At 52.5% G+C, this 18,315-nt stretch overlaps 1 protein-coding gene across 44 annotated transcripts in view; it reads right to left on the bottom strand.

Annotated features, from left to right (window-relative positions):
- Positions 1–18,315, bottom strand: part of NINL (ninein like) — a 137,225-nt gene that overhangs the window by 2,807 nt on the left and 116,103 nt on the right. For 36 of the 44 annotated variants that reach the window (XR_012419058.1, XR_012419057.1, XR_012419051.1 and 33 more), the window contains 6 exons: positions 14,130–14,234; positions 11,273–11,342; positions 5,652–5,810; positions 4,778–4,891; positions 1,625–1,795; positions 166–279 (listed from right to left, as the gene is read on the bottom strand). Coding sequence is in view for 34 of the 44 variants with exons in the window: in XM_065522652.1 (XP_065378724.1) it covers positions 166–279; positions 1,625–1,795; positions 4,778–4,891; positions 5,652–5,810; positions 11,273–11,342; positions 14,130–14,234 (733 nt within the window). In the remaining 10 variants the exon portion in view is untranslated. Of the gene's footprint in view, positions 1–165; positions 280–1,624; positions 1,796–4,777; positions 5,263–5,651; positions 5,811–11,272; positions 11,343–14,129; positions 14,235–14,835; positions 14,969–18,315 lie in introns of those variants that run through there. The other 8 variants (XR_012419053.1, XR_012419050.1, XR_012419056.1 and 5 more) reach the window with 4 other exon arrangements.

The following is an 18,315-nucleotide window of genomic DNA, read 5'->3' as shown; positions in this document are numbered from 1 at the left end:
AGGAAAATAAATGCAATGTGCACCTGCAGTGTAGGGTGTGCATTTAGTTCCCTGGACTTCCGTGACAAGACAGCCTTTTCCTGTATTAGCTGCCTGCACACCCATAAAAGTGGAGAGCGCTCAGAAGAGGACGCGAGCACAAAAGCAGCAGCACCCATCACTCACCTGCTCCTTCAGCTCATCCACTTTCTCTTGGAGGAGCATTTCCATATTCTTCAGAATCATCTCCACCTCTTCTACCCGCTCTTCTGTGGCTTTCAGCTGTTTCTCATGTTCTTCCTGCCATAAAAGAAGGTTGCAGGTGGCCAGGCTCACGCCTGTAATCCCAGCACTTTGGGAGGCCGAGGTGGGTGGATCACCTAAGGTCGAGTTCAAGACTGACCTGGCCAACACGGTGAAACCCCATCTCTACTAAAAAAAAAATACAAAATTTAGCCGGATGTGGTGGTGCGTACCTGTAATCCCAGCTACTTGGGAGGCTGAGATAGGGATTCACTTGAACCCAGGAGGTGGAGGTTGCAGTAAGCCAAGATTACACCACTGCACTCCAGCCTGGCAACAGAGTCAGACTCTGTCTCAAAAAACAAAACAAAACAAAACAAAAATATGTTCTGGCCCAAACCACACAGCTTTCCTTTCTCTTTGTCGTTCAGGGAGACTCAGCAGACTCATTTGTCCTCAGAGAACTGGTCCTAAGATTTTAACCATAAATAACTCCAAAGTGAGATTTCCTCGCTGTGTTACTGTCTTCTTCTAGGAGGATTCTCCTTAACTTTGTCAATAATGTAGCATCACTTAACTTTAGCTTGACCCCTTTGTGTGATGTTACAAGGTTGTTCTTCATTAGAATTTACACTTTACAAACATCAAATGTTACCCACTTTTCAAGTCGTGTGCCAATTCCTTTTCCATAAGGGTGTCCCCTGCCCTCTGGCTCCTGATCTCTCCTGAAGTCTGTCCCTGATGAACTATGAACTATGTTGGGAATTTCAGGCGTGAGTTATTCCCTCAGCCTTTTGAACTAAACTCTTGCACAGGGCAAAGCGGTGCCGGGGCCTCTTCAAGTGCTCTAAAAGCGCCAACCCATTGATGCCTCCCGATAAGCCTTGAGGTGGACGCCACTGCCAGCAGGACTTGACAGATGAGAAACGGGCACAGAGAGGTTCGCTTGCCCAAGGTCACTCAGCTGGGAGGTGGTGGGCGGGATCCCACCCTCCACAGTCCATGCTCGGAGCCACTGTCTCCCATCGCCCACCACCTGCACGGTCTGTGGCACCTGCTGGGCCCGGTCTGTCACCCTCTGCTCTCTGCCCTCGGCCTCCGGTCCCTGCTCCCCTGGAACATGCCAAGAATCCCCTACCCCAGGGCCTCTGCTGCTCCCCTGCCAAGCCGCTCCCTCACCTCCTTCAGGTCTCACCACCTCGGGGCCACCTGTGAGGCCTTGTCTGGCCACCCTGTTTAAAACCACGCTGCCCCTCTCCCTACAGCCCTCCTCACCATCTGACATGCTACATACGTGACTCACGTATTCACACTTGGCAGCTTCTGGGTAACTGAGGACCGCTGGGCCCGCCTCACCCTCCTCCTCATCTTGTCAGCCGCCTCTCGCTGCACCCCCACTCACCCGCTGTGCATCCAGGCGCCTCCCAGCCTGCTCTCCCTGAAGGCTGAGCAGGCGCTGCAGCTCAGCCACACGGTCCTGGGGCACCAGCCGACTCATCTGCTCTTGCAGCTGCCGGACCTCCTGCGAGTGCTGGGCCTGGGCCTGCCTCAGCCTCAGGTGAGCTCCTTGCACCTGTACGGAAGAGGGGACACAGCTCTGGTGGGGCTGCTGAGACGTGGCACAGTGGGGCACCCTCTCCATCCAAGGACACCCCCACCCGCAAGGACAAGGAGGGCATGTGCTCCTGAGTATGCAGCAGCACCTGAAGATTTACAAGGAGCCCATTTCTTTGGAATTCGGACAGCCGGGCTGCTGTCAGCCAGCGCTTCCACAGGGCTAGAGTGCAGAAAACGTGTCCATCACCCTCAAAACGGTGACGCTGACTTCCTGTCACACTCAGATTCTGCTGCGTCCAGTGTTAGCTTTCGGCGAACCTCACTGGGGCCTGATTCTTTTCAATGACCCACGCCAGTCCTTTCAGCGGAGACCCCACACTCTGAAACAGGGCTACACTGGCCACAGACTACCCAGACAACACGGACTGCTGAAGGGAAGGTGGGGCCGGGGCTGGAATCCTTGGCAGTGCCTGGTTTCCTGGACGGCACCGTCTGCTGGAGTCGGGCTGAGTTGTTACGGTAAACTGTGCACCACTATGCCAGCCCCTTTAATGAAGCAGCTCGAGGCAAGATCCAAATACAGTTTACATCCAGCCAACTGGAGGCTTCACCAGGATTTCTTTGGCATCCTGTAAGAACCGGCCACGCCACCCCTTACTCATTTGAGACCCCACAGACGGCATGGGAATCACACTCCATCGAGGTCACGTTTGGGCCGGGCCTGGCATCACCGCACGGTGGAGGAAGAGGGAAGGCAACGCCCTGCGCCCGCACTGCCAGGCCTGGCTTCCCTTCAGTAGTCCCTGCACTGACTCAGCTGAGCTGGGGGCCCGTCTTGGGGGGCCAGGTCATCACTGTAAAGCTCACCCTTCTTCAGGACGGGGGTCACCCCAGAGAGACGCCACCTGCACCCCACATTTTCCAGGCCCTGGGGGGCAGCTTATGGTTTGAGACAGAAAAGGAGGGAAGAACCAGTTCTAAATCGCATCTCTACCAAATGCAGCCTTCTCCCGAAGGCTCATTTCAGACGGTCACTCTGGCTGCTGTCCCCCAGACCTGCGGGACTCCCAGGCGTCAAGCACATCTACCCACCCAGGAAGGCTCTGGCCCGCACCCCGACTCCCTCGGCTCTGATGCTTACAGGTCCTCAGACTGCACCACCCCCCACCACCATCCTGGGATCGAACCCCCACGAATTAAGCCCTCCATAGCATAGCCTGGGCCCAGCCCAAGGGGGGTCTCTGCCCATGGTGGGCAGCCTGTAAACATCTACTGAACAGACAGCCATCCAGTGCTCTTCATCTCCTTCCTCAGCAACGCGAGACGGGCCACGTCTACAGACCCTGACAGTCACAGGGACAGGGAAAGACGTCCCCAGGGGAGCACTGGAAACAAGGACATTTGTGTTCTGGGTGCTGGAGTGAGGCAGAGCCTCTGACGGGGCATCCTCTCCCACCCTGAGTGCAGCCACCCTTCCTGTCCTTCCCGTGGAGAGGGCCCTGTGGGTCCCCGTCCCTTTGCCCTCTGAGCTCCCCTGGGAGACCCTCCACCCTCTGAGCTCCTCCATGAGGCCCCATCCCTCCTGTCTGCTCTGGCCTCTGGGGCCTTCCTCCTGAGCCACACATGGGCATGACAGTGACTGCCCTGGCTTCCCTCCCACATGGAAACGGTGACCACATCAGCTTCAGGCCCAGCCTTTTGTGGCCACTCTTAGGGAGCCCCGTCTGCCTTTTCCAGAGTGTCCTGAGCTAGCCTGGAAGCTCCCAGCTTCCTGATGCTGACTGGAAGCCACTTGCTTTGGGGGAGCGTCTTCCTCTAAATCATGAGGAAGAAGGGGTGACCCACATGGCTGCAGGGCAGACTCAGTGAGGTGCTTCCCGACGGAGAGGCTGGCGGCAGGCATGGCCTCAGGGGTGTGGAATGCTCTCCCTTGGCCCTAGCGGTGCCTCCAGCGCCAGGTGCTAAGGAAGTGCCGGCCTTTTCAGGTGGTCTTACTCCTCAGCCTCAAAGGACTCGAACTGGCCCAGGCAATTTTCCAGGGTTCCTTTTAGACTCAAAAGTAGAGAAGGGTGCCCCAAATAGGCAGAGCACCTCTGGGAAACTGACAGACTGTAGCTGCAAGGCCAAGAGCCTATGGGAGCCCCAACAGCACCCCAGAAAGCTCTGGGGTCCGTGCCCAGCTGACCCCTCTGTGTCTCAGGACGTCTAGGGGGTGCCTCTGCACAGGGCACCAGGGCCAGCACTGGGGGGGACTGGGTACAGAGGCTCAGCCAAGCCTCACAGGCAGGCGGGGAGAGACCCTCTCCCACAGCCCCCTTTCCTCTCTGCAGCCCCCAAGCTTCCAAGTGTGCCCTGCACCTGTGTCCACACTGGGCACTCGCCCTCGGGGCACCTTTGGCCGTCACACACCTGCTCTTCTCTCCCTTGAGCCACCCCTCCACAAGCATCCCCTGAGCCGGCTCCCCTCCCTGAGGCCCCTGCTCGGCTGCCCCTGCACACACCTGTCTGTCCCAGACCACAAGCTCCTGCCACCATAGCCCAGCCTCCCGTGTCTGCACCTCCCGCGCCTCTCACCTGCAGGGCCAGCAGGTGTGGCACCTGGGGCATGTACAGAGGCCAGTGTCATGCATGTCCATGAGTGCCCATTTCACCCCACCCCCAGGGCTGGAGCCTGCTGCCTTGGTTCTGATGACACAGTCCCCAGGCTTGCCTCTGGCTCCTCCATTCTGTGGAGGGCTCACCCAAAGGCATGGTGACCGCACTCCTTCCCTCGGGAGTAAACTGAGTCACCACTCTTCACGGGGCTTGCTCACAGTCAAACCAACTCTGCACTGGGAGCAGCTTTTTCCTGGGCCCAGTAAGCACCTGGACAGCTGTGTCCAGGCCAGCTCAACACCTTCTCTGGGCTGGAGGAGGCCTGGCAACACCGTTGGCACTGTGGTGATGCTGCTCCCGGGTGGGACTGGACGCAGTGCCTCCAGCCACCACTCACACCCACCTGGCCTTGACTTTCTTCAAGGGTCTGGGTCAGCTCTGACTGTGACAGTTGCAGGCTCTGATATTCCTGATTCAGGCATTCAAGTTCAACTTTAAGTTTTTGGATTTGGTCACTCTGTTTTTAAAAAATCAATTGCACAAGTCAAGAAGTATCTGAAGAGTCTGGTATGTAATTCGTGCAGAAACCTCAGAAAATTACAGAAAAGAAAAAAAATTACAAAATTTAAATCCCCATGAACCCACCAACCAAGGCCGGCCCTGTATCCTGCAGCCAATCCCCGGCCCCTCCTCTACACACACGCATCCCCCTGGTGAGACAGTGTTGGGCACGCCACGCACTGCAGGAAGCGCCTTCTCCTCACCACAGCGGGAGCGTTTCCCAGGGCATTAATTGTGATTTGAAAACATGCTTTTCAATGGCTGTGCTGTGATCCAGTGACTCCCTCAGCTTCTGTTGGTGACTCGGCTGATTTCATTTCTGCTTTGCTATTATAAACAGCACAGCAAGGAAAATGCTGCAGCTGCATCCTTCCACAAGGCTCTCGGGAACATCCTCATAGGAATCATGATGTCAAGGCATGTGGACTTTCTTCAGCCTCTAAGTGTATATTTTGCCAAACTGCCCTCGGGGAACTTTGCACCAATTCCCTCCTCTGTCAGCAGCATGTAAAGCTATTCTGCTATTTTCTTTAGATACTGGGATTTGCCAACACAGCACCGTCCACCTATTTCTCCAAGGCATGCTTGGGAAGTCCCTCACTTCCCTCCAGGCTCCTTAGCGCCTGTCCTGACCTGTTTGCAGCCGCCTCCGCACCCTGCGGCTCCCAGCCTCCAGCACAGCCCAGGTGGAGCTGCCGGCGGCTGAGGCCACCCACCTGCTGCTGCCCGCTGCACGCCACCTCCTCCAGGCTCTGTGTTAACAGCTGAATGGTCACACGATGCTCCTCACTTTGGGCCTGGTGGGTAGAAGCCTCCTGTCCCAGTTGAAGAACCCTGTCGTTGAGCTGGGATAATTGATCCTTGTAGTTCTGATTCTAGGGGGAACAAGTTTTTAAATACATAAGAAAAAAATGTTTTTAATTTTTATTTTATATATATATTTGCCCATCATTGGCTATATTTTTATTAAGTAGTTTTTTGCTTTGTTTTGTTTTTCAAGACAGGCCCTCGCTCTGTTGCCCCAGCTGGACTGCGGTGGCACATTCATAGTTCACTGCAGCTGTGACCTCCTAGGCTCAGGCGATCCTCCCACCTCAGCCTCCCAAGTAGCTGGGACCACACGCACACATCACCACTCCCACCTGGTTTTGTTTTTTGGTCAAGACAGGGTCCCTCTGTGTTTCCAAGGCTGGCCCTGAACTCCTAGCCTCAAGGAATCATCCCATCTCAGCCTCCCAAAGTGCTGGGATTACAGGCGTGGGCCACTGAGCCCAGCCCCACCTTGCCCCGTAAAATACTTTTAAGCCAGCAGCTCAATTCGTATCATTGTAATTGCTCTCAACCAGGTACAACTTTGCTCCTGAGGAAATGTCTGGCAATGTCTCTAGGTATTTTTGGTGATCACAGCTGGAGATGGAGGAAGCTGCTGGCACCAACGGCATGGGGCACTCGACACCCTACAACGCAGATCATCTGGCCCCAAACGTCACCAGTGCCGAGGACAGGAAGCCCTGCTCCGGCCCCTAGGAGAAACACACACACATCTAGGCCAACAGAGCGGAGTAGATGCCATGACCATCCAAACCACTGTTTGGAACACTTTTCACGTTTTTCTCATTTCCTCCACGATTATTTTAATATATTTAAAAATATATGGCAATTTTAACAAAAAAGCAACCTATTTAAACTTGAGGTATATGAATCCCTTAAGTCTCCTCTGATCTCTGTCACTGAACACACAAGCGTAGCTCTTGGCAGGGTACATGGGTTCAACAAATGGTATGTTTTGCTTTTTCTCAATAGCACCCCCCATAGATAGTGGATTTCAGCACACGTTCAGTGGGTGAACCTGTGAGGGCACCGTGCAGTGAAACAGTGGCAGGAAAGCGGCCCTGCGGTCTGGACCACGGAGGCTCTGCTGTCTGCAGTCACCTGTCGGGAACATCTTCATGTAACCACATTTCTACTTGTTTTTTCCCACCGCAGCTCTTGGGGGTTCGGAGCGATGTCCTCTGACCCACTCTCAGCACAATCGACCACGTACACGTCACCTTCCCAGAGTGATGCCAACAACCACTGCCTTTGCTTTTATAGGTTTTACAGGCACATAAGAAAACTGGGACATTGTTTCCATTTGGATTTACTCAAGATTAGGGAGTTCGGCCGGGCGCGGTGGCTCAAGCCTGTAATCCCAGCACTTTGGGAGGCCGAGACGGGTGGATCACAAGGTCAGGAGATCGAGACCATCCTGGCTAACACGGTGAAACCCCGTCTCTATTAAAAAATACAAAAAAACTAGCTGGGCGAGGTGGCGGGCGCCTGTAATCCCAGCTACTCGGAGGCTGAGGCAGGAGAATGGCGTAAACCTGGGAGGCGGAGCTTGCAGTGAGCTGAGATCCGGCCACTGCACTCCAGCCTGGGCGACAGAGCGAGACTCCGTCTCAAAAAAAAAAAAAAAAGATTAGGGAGTCCACGAATTTTTCTCATGCAATTCCTTGCAAATTAACCTCACCTCATCCCTTCCCTAGAACCTCGAGCCTGAAGTTAAGAGAAGCTTCCACCACAACATAAGCATGTGGCAGTTATGTCTGGTATAGAGCTCACGTGTTCTATTACATTTTATTGTGAAAATTAGAACTGTTTTAATACTGACACACATTCACCTTGCCCTCTAAAGACAGCCTTGATTTCATGAGTAGAAATGGAATCTTCCTTCAGTTCTTGAGATAAACACAAAGTGGATTTTCTTCTATTCACCTTTAACATTTAAACTCTTCATTTGGTGGCTGGGTGTGGTGGCTCATGCCTGTAATCCCAGTGCTTTGGGAGGCCGAAGTGGAAGGATAACCTGAGGTCAGGAGTTTGAGACCAGCCTGGCCAACATGGCGAAACCCCATCTCCACCAAAAATACAAAAATTAGCCGGGCTTGGTAGCGCACACCTGTAATCCCAACTACTTGGGAGGTTGAGGCAGGAGAATTGGTTGAACCTGGGAGGCAGAGGTTGCAGTGAGCTGACATTACACCACTGTACTCCAGCCAGAGTGACAGAACAACATTCCATCTCAAAACAAACACACACAAAAAAAACTCTTCATTTGGAAATAATTTCAGACTTGAACAGTTGCAAGACTAGAACATGACCACGGAAACCCACCTGCCTTCCATCCCGGCTCCTAGCCAACAACACCCCCCAGAATCTGCTTTGCCCCCCTACACACACAGGCGCACACATGTCTTCCCTCCTCCACAGCTGCCTGCCTCCCGGGGACAGCAGCTGTCACACGGCTACTGTGCAGCTACTGCTTCAGGACAGTGGCTTCCATGTCCCCACACTTCATTTTGTCAACGAGCCTGGCAGCATCCTTCCGGGCACAAGATCAGCCGGGCCCTGTCCTGTTGTTTCAGCCTCCTCAAATGTGCAATGTCTCCTCAGCCTCTGTCTCTCATAACTTTGACAGTTTTTGACAAATACAGTTCCATCCCCTCCCATTTGGGGTTTGTCTGGTGCTTCCTTGTGACTCGGGTGACAAGTTCCTGGGCAGATACTGTGCAGGGAGCTGCATCAGGAGGCAGAGATGCTATGTGCTCCTGGTGGCGTTCACGCTGGCCACCTCTTAACTTCGAACTTGCACTCATCTGGCTCTCACTGCAGAAGCCAGCATGAGATGTCAGCAGTTGTCTCCTGGCCGTGTGTTAAAACAAATGACATGTGTGTCAAATATGTTCACTCTGCATCTGCTCCAGCCTTTAGGCCTAATTTCCAGTTTACAAGACAGACAAGTGACATACGACCAGAGTAGCCTACACTCTCAGAAAACAACTGGACAGCTCCAGAACGTGGGATGGCCCATGGGACCACTACCTGGGCTCTTCCAAAAGCCAGTGTCATGGGGAAAAACAGGTCTTCCAGATCAAAACACCAGAGCGACCCCGCAGGGCATGTGTTGTCCAAAGAAGCCTCCAGCAGCTTCTCCCATCCCACGTCCTCTTCTGCAATGTGACCTGAACACTTACCCAGCAGAGAAGCCTCTCCGCAGCTCCAGGGACTCAGTGGGAATAACGTGGAGTGACTTCCGAGGAGGGCCTGGGACCCGTGCCTCCCACCAGTTGCCCTGGAACACTAGCTCCCTGACACCCCCATGACACTCCCTCCAGGTCCAGCCCCATGAGGAGAGGCCCCAGACAGACATGAGCAGAAGGGGTCCCCAGATGACTCTAGCCCTGGCCATTAGGTAACCCCAGCTGTCCAGCTTTCCCAGCTGAGGCCCCCGCATCACAGAGTAGGGACGGCTATGCAGGCTGTTTGTCTGAATGCCTGACCCACAGGTGCCATGAATGCACTCAAGTGGCTGGTTTATGCCAATAAGTTGATCTGACAGCTAAACACGGCTGAACAGAGGCACAGTTACACACAACGTGGCACCCCCAGCTGCATCCTACTGTCAGAAAACTTACTGTACAGGACACTTTTTAATAACTGGAGAAATGAGAATATGGTCTGAATACTGATATGAGGTAACTACTGCTATAGCATTCCTTCAACGTGGCAAGGCAGGAGATGCACTTCCTTTTAAGAGATGCCTGTTGAAATATTGAGGAGTGGAGTATCATGACATTTGGAACTTATTTTCTATTTTTATTATTATTAGAGACAGGGTCTCACTCTGTCACTCAGGCTGGAGTGCAGTGGTATGATCTCCGCTCACTGTAGCCTCAACCATCCTCCCACCTCAGCCTCCCAAGTAGCTGGGACTATAGGTACATGCCAGCACACACAGCTCATTTTTCTTTTTTTGTGGGGAGATGGGGTTTTGTCATGTTGCCCAGGCTGGTCTTGAACTCCTGGGCTCAAGTGATCTGCCCACCTTAGCCTCCCAAAATGCAGGGATTATAGGTATGAGGCACTGCACCCAGCCTACAACTTATCTTCAAATGGTTCAGAACACACACACACACACACGCACAAGTGAAATACATAGATATGAACAGAACTAAAGTGCACGCGGCAATGTTGATAACAGTTGCATTAATGTTGTGGTAGGTTGGTATATGGATGATCACTGTATATTGTTTCAACTTTCCTGTGTTTAAAGTTTTTCATGATAAAATTTTTGGGGTAAGCAGGGTACACTGGCTCACACCTGTAATCCCAGCAATTTGGGAGGCCGAGGCCGGCGGATAGCTTGAGGTCAGGAGTTCAAGACCACCCTGGCCAACGTGGTGAAACCCTGTCTCTACTAATAATATAAAAATTAGCCAGGCATGGTGGTACATGCCTGCAATCCCAGCTACCCAGGAGGCTGAGGCAGAAGAATTGCTTGAACCTGGGAGGTGGAGGTTGCAGTGAGCCAAGATCGCACCACTGTACTCTAGCCTGGGTGACAGAGTGATAATGAGTCTCGAAAAAATGAAAAACAAAAAAAAAAAACCCAAACTTTGGGGAGTGTCCAGGCACAGTGTTTGACACCTATAACCCCAGCACTTTGGGAGGCCGAAGCTGGAGGACTGCTTGAGGCCAGGAGTTTGAGAGCAGCCTTGGCAACATAGTGAGACCCTGTCTCTACTGAAAATACAAAACATGAGCTCAGCATGCTGGCGTGCGGCTCCCCAGGCGGGTCATCTGCACAAGCAGCTGGGCCTCGGGCCAGTGCAGAGCCTCAGGCACTCACAACACAGACAGTGCCTGCCTGCCGGTGTCTGTGAGAAGCTGCTCACAGTTTCTAGATCAAAACACCAAAGAGGCCGGGCACGGTGGCTCAAGCCTGTAATCCCAGCACTTTGGGAGGCCGAGACGGGCGGATCACGAGGTCAGGAGATCGAGACCATCCTGGCTAACACGGTGAAACCCCGTCTCTACTAAAAATACAAAAAACTAGCCGGGCGAGGTGGCGGGCGCATGTAGTCCCAGCTACTCCGGAGGCTGAGGCAGGAGAATGGCGCAAACCCGGGAGGCGGAGCTTGCAGTGAGCTGAGATCCGGCCACTGCACTCCAGCCCGGGCTACAGAGCAAGACTCCGTCTCAAAAAAAAAAAAAAAAAAAAAAAAAAAACAAAAAAAACACCAAAGAGACCCTGCAGGGGATGCCTGTGGTCCCAACTACTGCGTGCCACATGATTCTGAACATCCTTGGGACCACCAGCAGATCTGACTGAGGCAGGGGTCTTCACAGCCACACTCAGTTCCTGACTTTGATGACGCCTGGGGGCCGGTCAGCAACTCACTCTCAAGTCTTTTAGAAGAATGTTCTCCACTTCCTTTTGTAAGTTTAAAACGCTTTCAAAATAATAAAAAAAAGAAGGGTGGCATGAGCTCCATGCCAGGCATCGATACATCACCTGTCTGGTGAGCACCTCCATCTCAGAGCAGGCCTTTTCCTTGTCTTTCTTTAAAACCTCAATTTCCTTCCTGTTGAAGAAGCACAATTAACAGTGATACCACTTGTGACCAACCAGTGCCTTCTTTCCTGGTCAGCACCCAGGGTAAGAGCAGCATGCGGGTTTGCAGCCACAGTACAGACGCCCACAACTGCCCCTGGCATTCTCCAACCCCTCTTGGTCCCTGCTGTTACCGCTGCTAATGATGACGACGACCCCGTCCTCCGTGGTTTATCCCAAACCACGAAGACTTTAGGAACGTGAAACTGTCAGATTACTAGAGAGCCTCTAGTAATCTACACTGCCAGCATTGTAAGAACGCAAACCCTGCATGACATTCCTCAATCAAATACGTGAATATTTCTTTTGTAAAACATGTAACAGTTCACACTCAGCAGAGTGAACAGAGACTGAAACAGCCTGGCATCTCCGGAGGCATGCCATCAGCGGGGTCCTGACAGACTCAGGAAACCCAGAGAAAAAACGGTTTCTAAAGGAAAACAAGCTTTGAGATTTCAGAAGTGCTGTCATGGAAGGGCAATCCTTGGGTACCTGCTTGGGACTCGCTACTTTAATCACCGCGGCAATTCTGTCATTTCAGAATTACTGTCTATGAGAGCTAAGCTCACCTTGAGATGCATACTTGGGGGAAAAAAGGCCAAACAGTTGTCCTTGGATATGGCTACAGTAGTGACAGCAGAAAGCCACTCTCTCCAGAACACACATTCTCTTCAGTCCCAGCCCTTCCCCAGCTGCACTGAGGGGACACTCCTGCTGTGTCCCCTGACTCTCGCTGATGAATGCCCCCTGCTCTGTCCCGCTGACTCTGACGGGCGCCTCCCTGCTCAATCCCTCGACTCTCACTGATGGGTACCCCCCGTCCAGTCCCCCAACTCTCACTGGTGGCCTCCCTGCCCTGTAACCCCTGACTCTCACTGGCGGGCACCCCCTTGCCCTGTCCCCTGACTTTCCCTGGTGGGCACCCCCTTGCCCTGTCCCCTGACTGACTCTCACTGGTGGGCGCCCCCCTGCCCTGTCCCCTGATTCTCACTGGTGGGCGCCCCCCTGCCCTGTCCCGCTGACTCTCACTGACGGGCGCCTCCCTGCTCAGTCCCTCGACTCTCACTGATGGGTGCCCCCCATCCGGTCCCCCAACTCTCACTGGTGGCGTCCCTGCCCTGTAACCCCTGACTCTCACTGGCGGGCGCCCCCTTGCCCTGTCCCCTGACTGACTCTCACTGGCGGGCGCCCCCCTACCCTGTCCCCTGACTCTCACTGGTGGGCCCCCCCTACCCTGTCCCCTGACTGATTCTCACTGGTGGGCGCCCCCTGCCCTGTCCCCTGACTCTCACTGGTGGGCGCCCCCCTGCCCTGTCCCGACTCTCACTGGTGGGCGCCCCCTTCCCTGTCCTGACTCTCACTGGTGGGCGCCCCCTTGCCCTGTCCCCGACTCTCACTGGTGGGCGCCCCCCTACCCTGTCCCCTGACTGATTCTCACTGGTGGGTGCCCCCCTACCCTGTCCCCTGACTGATTCTCACTGGTGGGCGCCCCCTGCCCTGTCCCCTGACTCTCACTGGTGGGTGCCCCCTGCCCTGTCCCGACTCTCACTGGTGGGCGCCCCCTGCCCTGTCCCGACTCTCACTGGTGGGCGCCCCCTGCCCTGTCCCCTGACTCTCACTGGTGGGTGCCCCCTACCCTGTCCCGACTCTCACTGGTGGGCGCCCCCTGCCCTGTCCCGACTCTCACTGGTGGGTGCCCCCTTGCCCTGTCTCCTGACTGACTCTCTCTGGCGGGCGCCCCCTGCCCTGTCCCCTGACTCTCACTGGTGGGCGCCCCCTGCCCTGTCCCCTGACTCTCACTGGCGGGCGCCCCCTGCCCTGTCCCGACTGACTCTCACTGGCGGGCGCCCCCTGCCCTGTCCCGACTGACTCTCACTGGCGGGTGCCCCCTGCCCTGTCCTGACTCTCACTGGCGGGCGCCCCCTTGCTCTGTCCCCTGACTGACTCTCACTGGCGGGCGCCCCCTGCCTTGTCCCGACTGACTCTCACTGGCGGGCGCCCCCTGCCCTGTCCCCTGACTGACTCTCACTGGTGGGCGCCCACCTACCCTGTCCCCTGACTGACTCTCACTGGTGGGTGTCCCCCTACCGTGTCCCCTGACTGACTCTCACTGGTGGGCGCCCCCCTACCCTGTCCCCTGATTCTCACTAGTGGCCACCCCCTGCCCTGTCCCCCGACTCTCACTGGTGGGCGCCCCCCTGCCCTGTCCCCTGACTCTCACTGGTACCCCCACCCCCATCCTCTCTTGCCTCAGTGCTCAGGTTCCTGACCCTCCCCACACACGTCCCCTCCCCCAGCTCTTGTTCACTGAAATTGATAAACCAGCAATGACCCTCCGAGGAAGGCAGAGCTGAAACTGTTATCAGGAGAGGAGCCTAGGAGCACCTCTGACCCCTACAGACACTGTTGTGGCCTCCCCCAATCCCTAAGTGCGACGTGGAGCATCTCCGTGTGGTGAGCAGCGCCCGTGCTGGTGCTGGGGCTCTGCTCGCAGTCCCGACCATGCTGCGGGCGCCCTGCCCCACTTCCCACACCAAGGAGCTGGGGTGTTCAGGTGTCGCCCACATGAGGAAGGAGCCCAGAGCCTCCCACATCTGCCGAGTCGTTCAGAAGTTAACAAGGCTCACAGTTTAGGGTTTTCTGGAATGCAGGGCTAATCTGAGAACACTTCCCATGGTCTATATGGAGACTGCATAAGGTCACTCTATGGAGGACAAAACGCACCCCCAGAAGGTCTGGGTGGGGGCGTGGCCCTTACCTCTGTGCATTGTGAGTGCTTTCTGCAGCTTCAAGCTCTTGCCGAACCCTTCCCAGGTCGTTTTTCAACAAAGCGTTTTCTTCGGAAAGTCTATGGAATTCCAGTCTGCGTTAAAATTGAGGAAAGACTGGTGAGCACCTGGGAAGCCACATGCGGTCGCGGAGACTGGCTCTGCAGCAGGGAGTCCTGAGAACTGTGCGTTGCCATCTCCCCGTCCCTGGAGGTGGCGCCAGCCACCCTTCCTTTCCCTCTTCCTGTACCAGGTGTTAAGGTCTTGGATCTCCCATGAGCCAAGCCACAGAAAACCAAGCTCTCTTAGCTTCTAAACTGCCACGCTGTCAAGTCACAAATGCACTCAGAACCTTGGGTTTTGCTTATGCTGAGTTTATAGCTGACCTGCTCCTGCATCTGTGGCCTCTCACCAAACACATGTGTGTCCTGGGTGCCAGTGCTGGGTGTGAGTTCTCAGGTACTGCAGGGTACTCATCCCTGGCAGTGAACCCAGCGTGGAGCTAAGAAACACAGGAATCAGAAGGCCAAGATATACGGGAAACCTTTGCTAGGTGAATCTCAAAGTGGGAAAAGGCAGGGATAGACAGCCGCTACGGGAACCAAGTCTGCCTGGGGCCGTCTTTGTTCTCTGACAACTCAGAGAGTCCCTGCTTGGGTAATGCCATTGATTTGACAGAGGAAGATGGCAATTTACCAGTGAAGATCACTAATGGGAGCCAGGTGTGGCATCATGCATCTGTAATCCCAGCTACTGGGGAGGTTGAGGCAGGAAGACTGCTTGAGTCCAGGAGTTTGAGACCCTCCTGGGCAACACAGTGAGACCCTGTCTTTTAAAAAAAAAAAAAAAAAGATCACCAGTGAAGTAGCTTAAGACCCCTACTTGCAACCCAGAGAATGCATTCTTAATACTGACTGGTAAGGCTAACGTTTATTCCCCAAATAGGTCTCTATATGGTACTAGCTTCTTATTTTTTCAGTCTGAAAATACTGAAAGCCACATGATCTCACCATGTTCACTTCATGTATTTTTTTTTTTCTTTGAGATGGGATCTCATTCTGTCACCCAGGCTGCAGTACAGTGGCACAATCATGGCTCACTGCAGCCTTGAACTCCTGGGCCCAGGAGCTGGGACTACGGTAGGCATGCGTCACCACACCTGGATAATTTTTGTTGTGGTTGAGATGGGGTCTCGATATGTTGCCCAGGCTGGTCTTGAATTCCTGGTGATCCTCTCACCTCAGCCTCCCAAAGTGCTGGGATCACAGATGTGAGCCACCATGCCTAGCCCGCTTTATGTATTATGCTTATAATAGTAAACATAAGTTCTTCTTCATATGCCTTCATTTTATCTCATGAGGAACTAAAGACAAAAGTAAATAGAAGTCACTGGAATTAAAAGCAGCAAAAGGTTTCAAGCAGGAGAGTTCTGTGTTTTTAAACTATCACTCTGGCTCCAGAATAGAGAACAAGTTGATGCAAAGCTGAAAGCTGAGGGGTGCCCCACCCCATCCCCTACACGACGGCCAAACAACTAGATCCTGCGCAAAGCTGATCGTAACCTCTGTGACTCTCCTCATGAAAAGAAAAGGTAACCTGCAACAAAATCCTGGAAGCTGAAACCAACGCGGTGAGCATTATGCAATACAAAGCTGTGGGGACCCTGCAACCAATGCCTATGTCAGCACTACTATCAGCAGAATGGAGAAGCTGCATTGTGGACACCTGCACCAGCCAGGGCCCTGCAAGGAGGTTCAGATGGTTCCAGATTAGCAGCCTCCCACTTCTCTGCAAAAGCAATAGCATCCCATATAAGGCTCTTCACATTCCCAGAGATTAACATCAAGCAAATATGAGCTCACAATCAAAGATCACCATAACATACATGGAGCAAAGCCACCCATAAAGGACAGCAGAAGCCAGAAGCCAGAATTCAATCCCCTAGAAACTGCAGGTATTGGAATTATTAGACACAAACTAAAAATAAGTGTTATGAAATGTTTACATAAATAAAAGATGGAAACAAACAATGAACAAGCAACAAGAAACTATTGACAATGATCAGATAGGACCAAACAGAATTTTTAGAAATGAACAAAAAGTCAGTGTCAAAATAAAAACTCATGGAATGGGTTAAATAGCAGATTACACAGAGCTGAAAGAAAGAGATACTGACCTGGAACACAGAGGTATGTAAAAAATATCCCAAATGTGATACAGACAGAAGACGGAAAATATAAAAGAGAGGCTGAGAAATAAAGTGAAATGCTCTAACATTCATATATCTAATTGAAGAAAATAGTGGGAGGAAAGGCTATATATATATATACACACACACACACATATATATACACACACACATATATACACACACATACATATATATACACACACACACATATATATATATATTTTGAGACAGAGTTTTGCTCTTGTTGCCCAGGCTGGAGTGCAGTGGTGCAATCTTGGCTCACCACAACCTCCAGAGAGGCAATATTTTAATAGTGATGGCTGAGAGGTTTTCATGAGATACCAATGCAATCCATACATTCAACAGAGAAAATATTTCTTTTCTTTTTTTTTCTTTTGCTCTGCCACCCAGGCTGGAGCGCAGTGGTGCAATCTCAGCTCACTGCAGCTTCAACCTCCCAGGCTCAAGTGATCCTCCCATCTAGCCTCCCAAATAGCTGGGACCACAGGTGCGTGCCACAATGTGTGACTAATTTTTCTTAAGTTTCTGTAGAAACAGTCTCCTTACGTTGCCCAGACTGATCTTGAACTCCTGAGTTCCCAAAGTCCTGGGATTATAGGTGTGAACCACCGTGCCTGGCTGGGACAATATTTTCCAAGTAGAATGAACAAAAAGAAAACTACGCCTATACCCACAATACAACAATCCCATTTCTAGGTACGGCCTAACATAATGCTCCAAAAGACACATGCAAGAACGTTCAGTGCCGTTCCATTTGTGAGAGCCAAAAACTAGGAACTACCCAAATGCCCATCAACAGGAGAAAATAATAAACTGTGGTATGTTCACACAACAGAATACCATATAGCAATGCAAATGTATGAACTACAGCAGCAACACAGGTGAATCGCACAACCAGGTTGGGCCAAGAAAGTCAGACACAGAAGAGTACACGCTTCATGATTCCTCTCCGTAAAGTAAAAACACAAGCAAACTGAATCTATGCTGTTAAGAAGTGGTTACCCCTGGGGACTCTGGTGAATTCCATCTCTTGTTCTGGGCGCTGGTAACACACATGTGTTCAATTTGTTGACAGTTCTCCTAATTGTACATATATATGCCTTTTCTTATGTGTATCACACTTTAATAAAAAGTTAAAAAGAGGCTGGACATGGTGGCTCACACCTGTAATCTCAAGGAGGATCCACTTTGGGAGGCTGAGGCCAGAGGATCGCTTGAGGCCAGGAGTTTGAGACCAGTCTGGGCAAAATAGTGAGACTCTATCTCTATAATTAATAAATAAATAAATAAATAAAATAAAATAAACAAAAAGTGGCCAGGCATGGTGGCTCAGGCCTTATGTAATTCCAGTACTTTGGGAGGATGAGGCAGGCAAATCACTAGAGGCCAGGAGTTCAAGACCAGCCTGGCCAACATGGTGAAACCCTGTCTGTAGTAAAAATACACACACACACACACACACACACACACACACACACACACACACACAAATCAGCTGGGCATGGTGGTGGGCACCAGTAATCCCAGCTACTTGGGAGGCTGATGCAGGAGAATTGCTTGAACTCAGGAGGCAAAGGTTGCAGTGAGCTGAGATTGTACCACTGCACTCCAGCCTGGGCAACAGAGTGAGACTTCATCTCAAATAAACAAATAAATAAAATAAAAATAAATAAAAATAAAGTTAGAAATGCACAGCAAAGAAAAACCACTAAAGATAAAGGTCTCAGAAGTAGCCAGAGCACAAAAGTCAGATACCTACTGTGGATGGCACAATACTGGCCTCTAACGGAGACTATGTGACATTACACAGCAGGGGGAATGAAGGCTGCTCATTCTCTGACTGTAGATTACTCTGGATTCTCCAGAGGAACCCAACATAATCACGAGGGTCCTTAGAGGTAGAAAGCGGAGGCAGAAGAGTCAGTGTTGGAGTGAGGTGATGTGAGGAGGACTCGGTCACCCAG

Source organism: Macaca fascicularis, chromosome 10 (genome assembly GCF_037993035.2).
Source record: "Macaca fascicularis isolate 582-1 chromosome 10, T2T-MFA8v1.1".
Taxonomy (NCBI): domain Eukaryota; kingdom Metazoa; phylum Chordata; class Mammalia; order Primates; family Cercopithecidae; genus Macaca; species Macaca fascicularis.
This window is presented reverse-complemented; position numbering and strand designations above follow the sequence as displayed.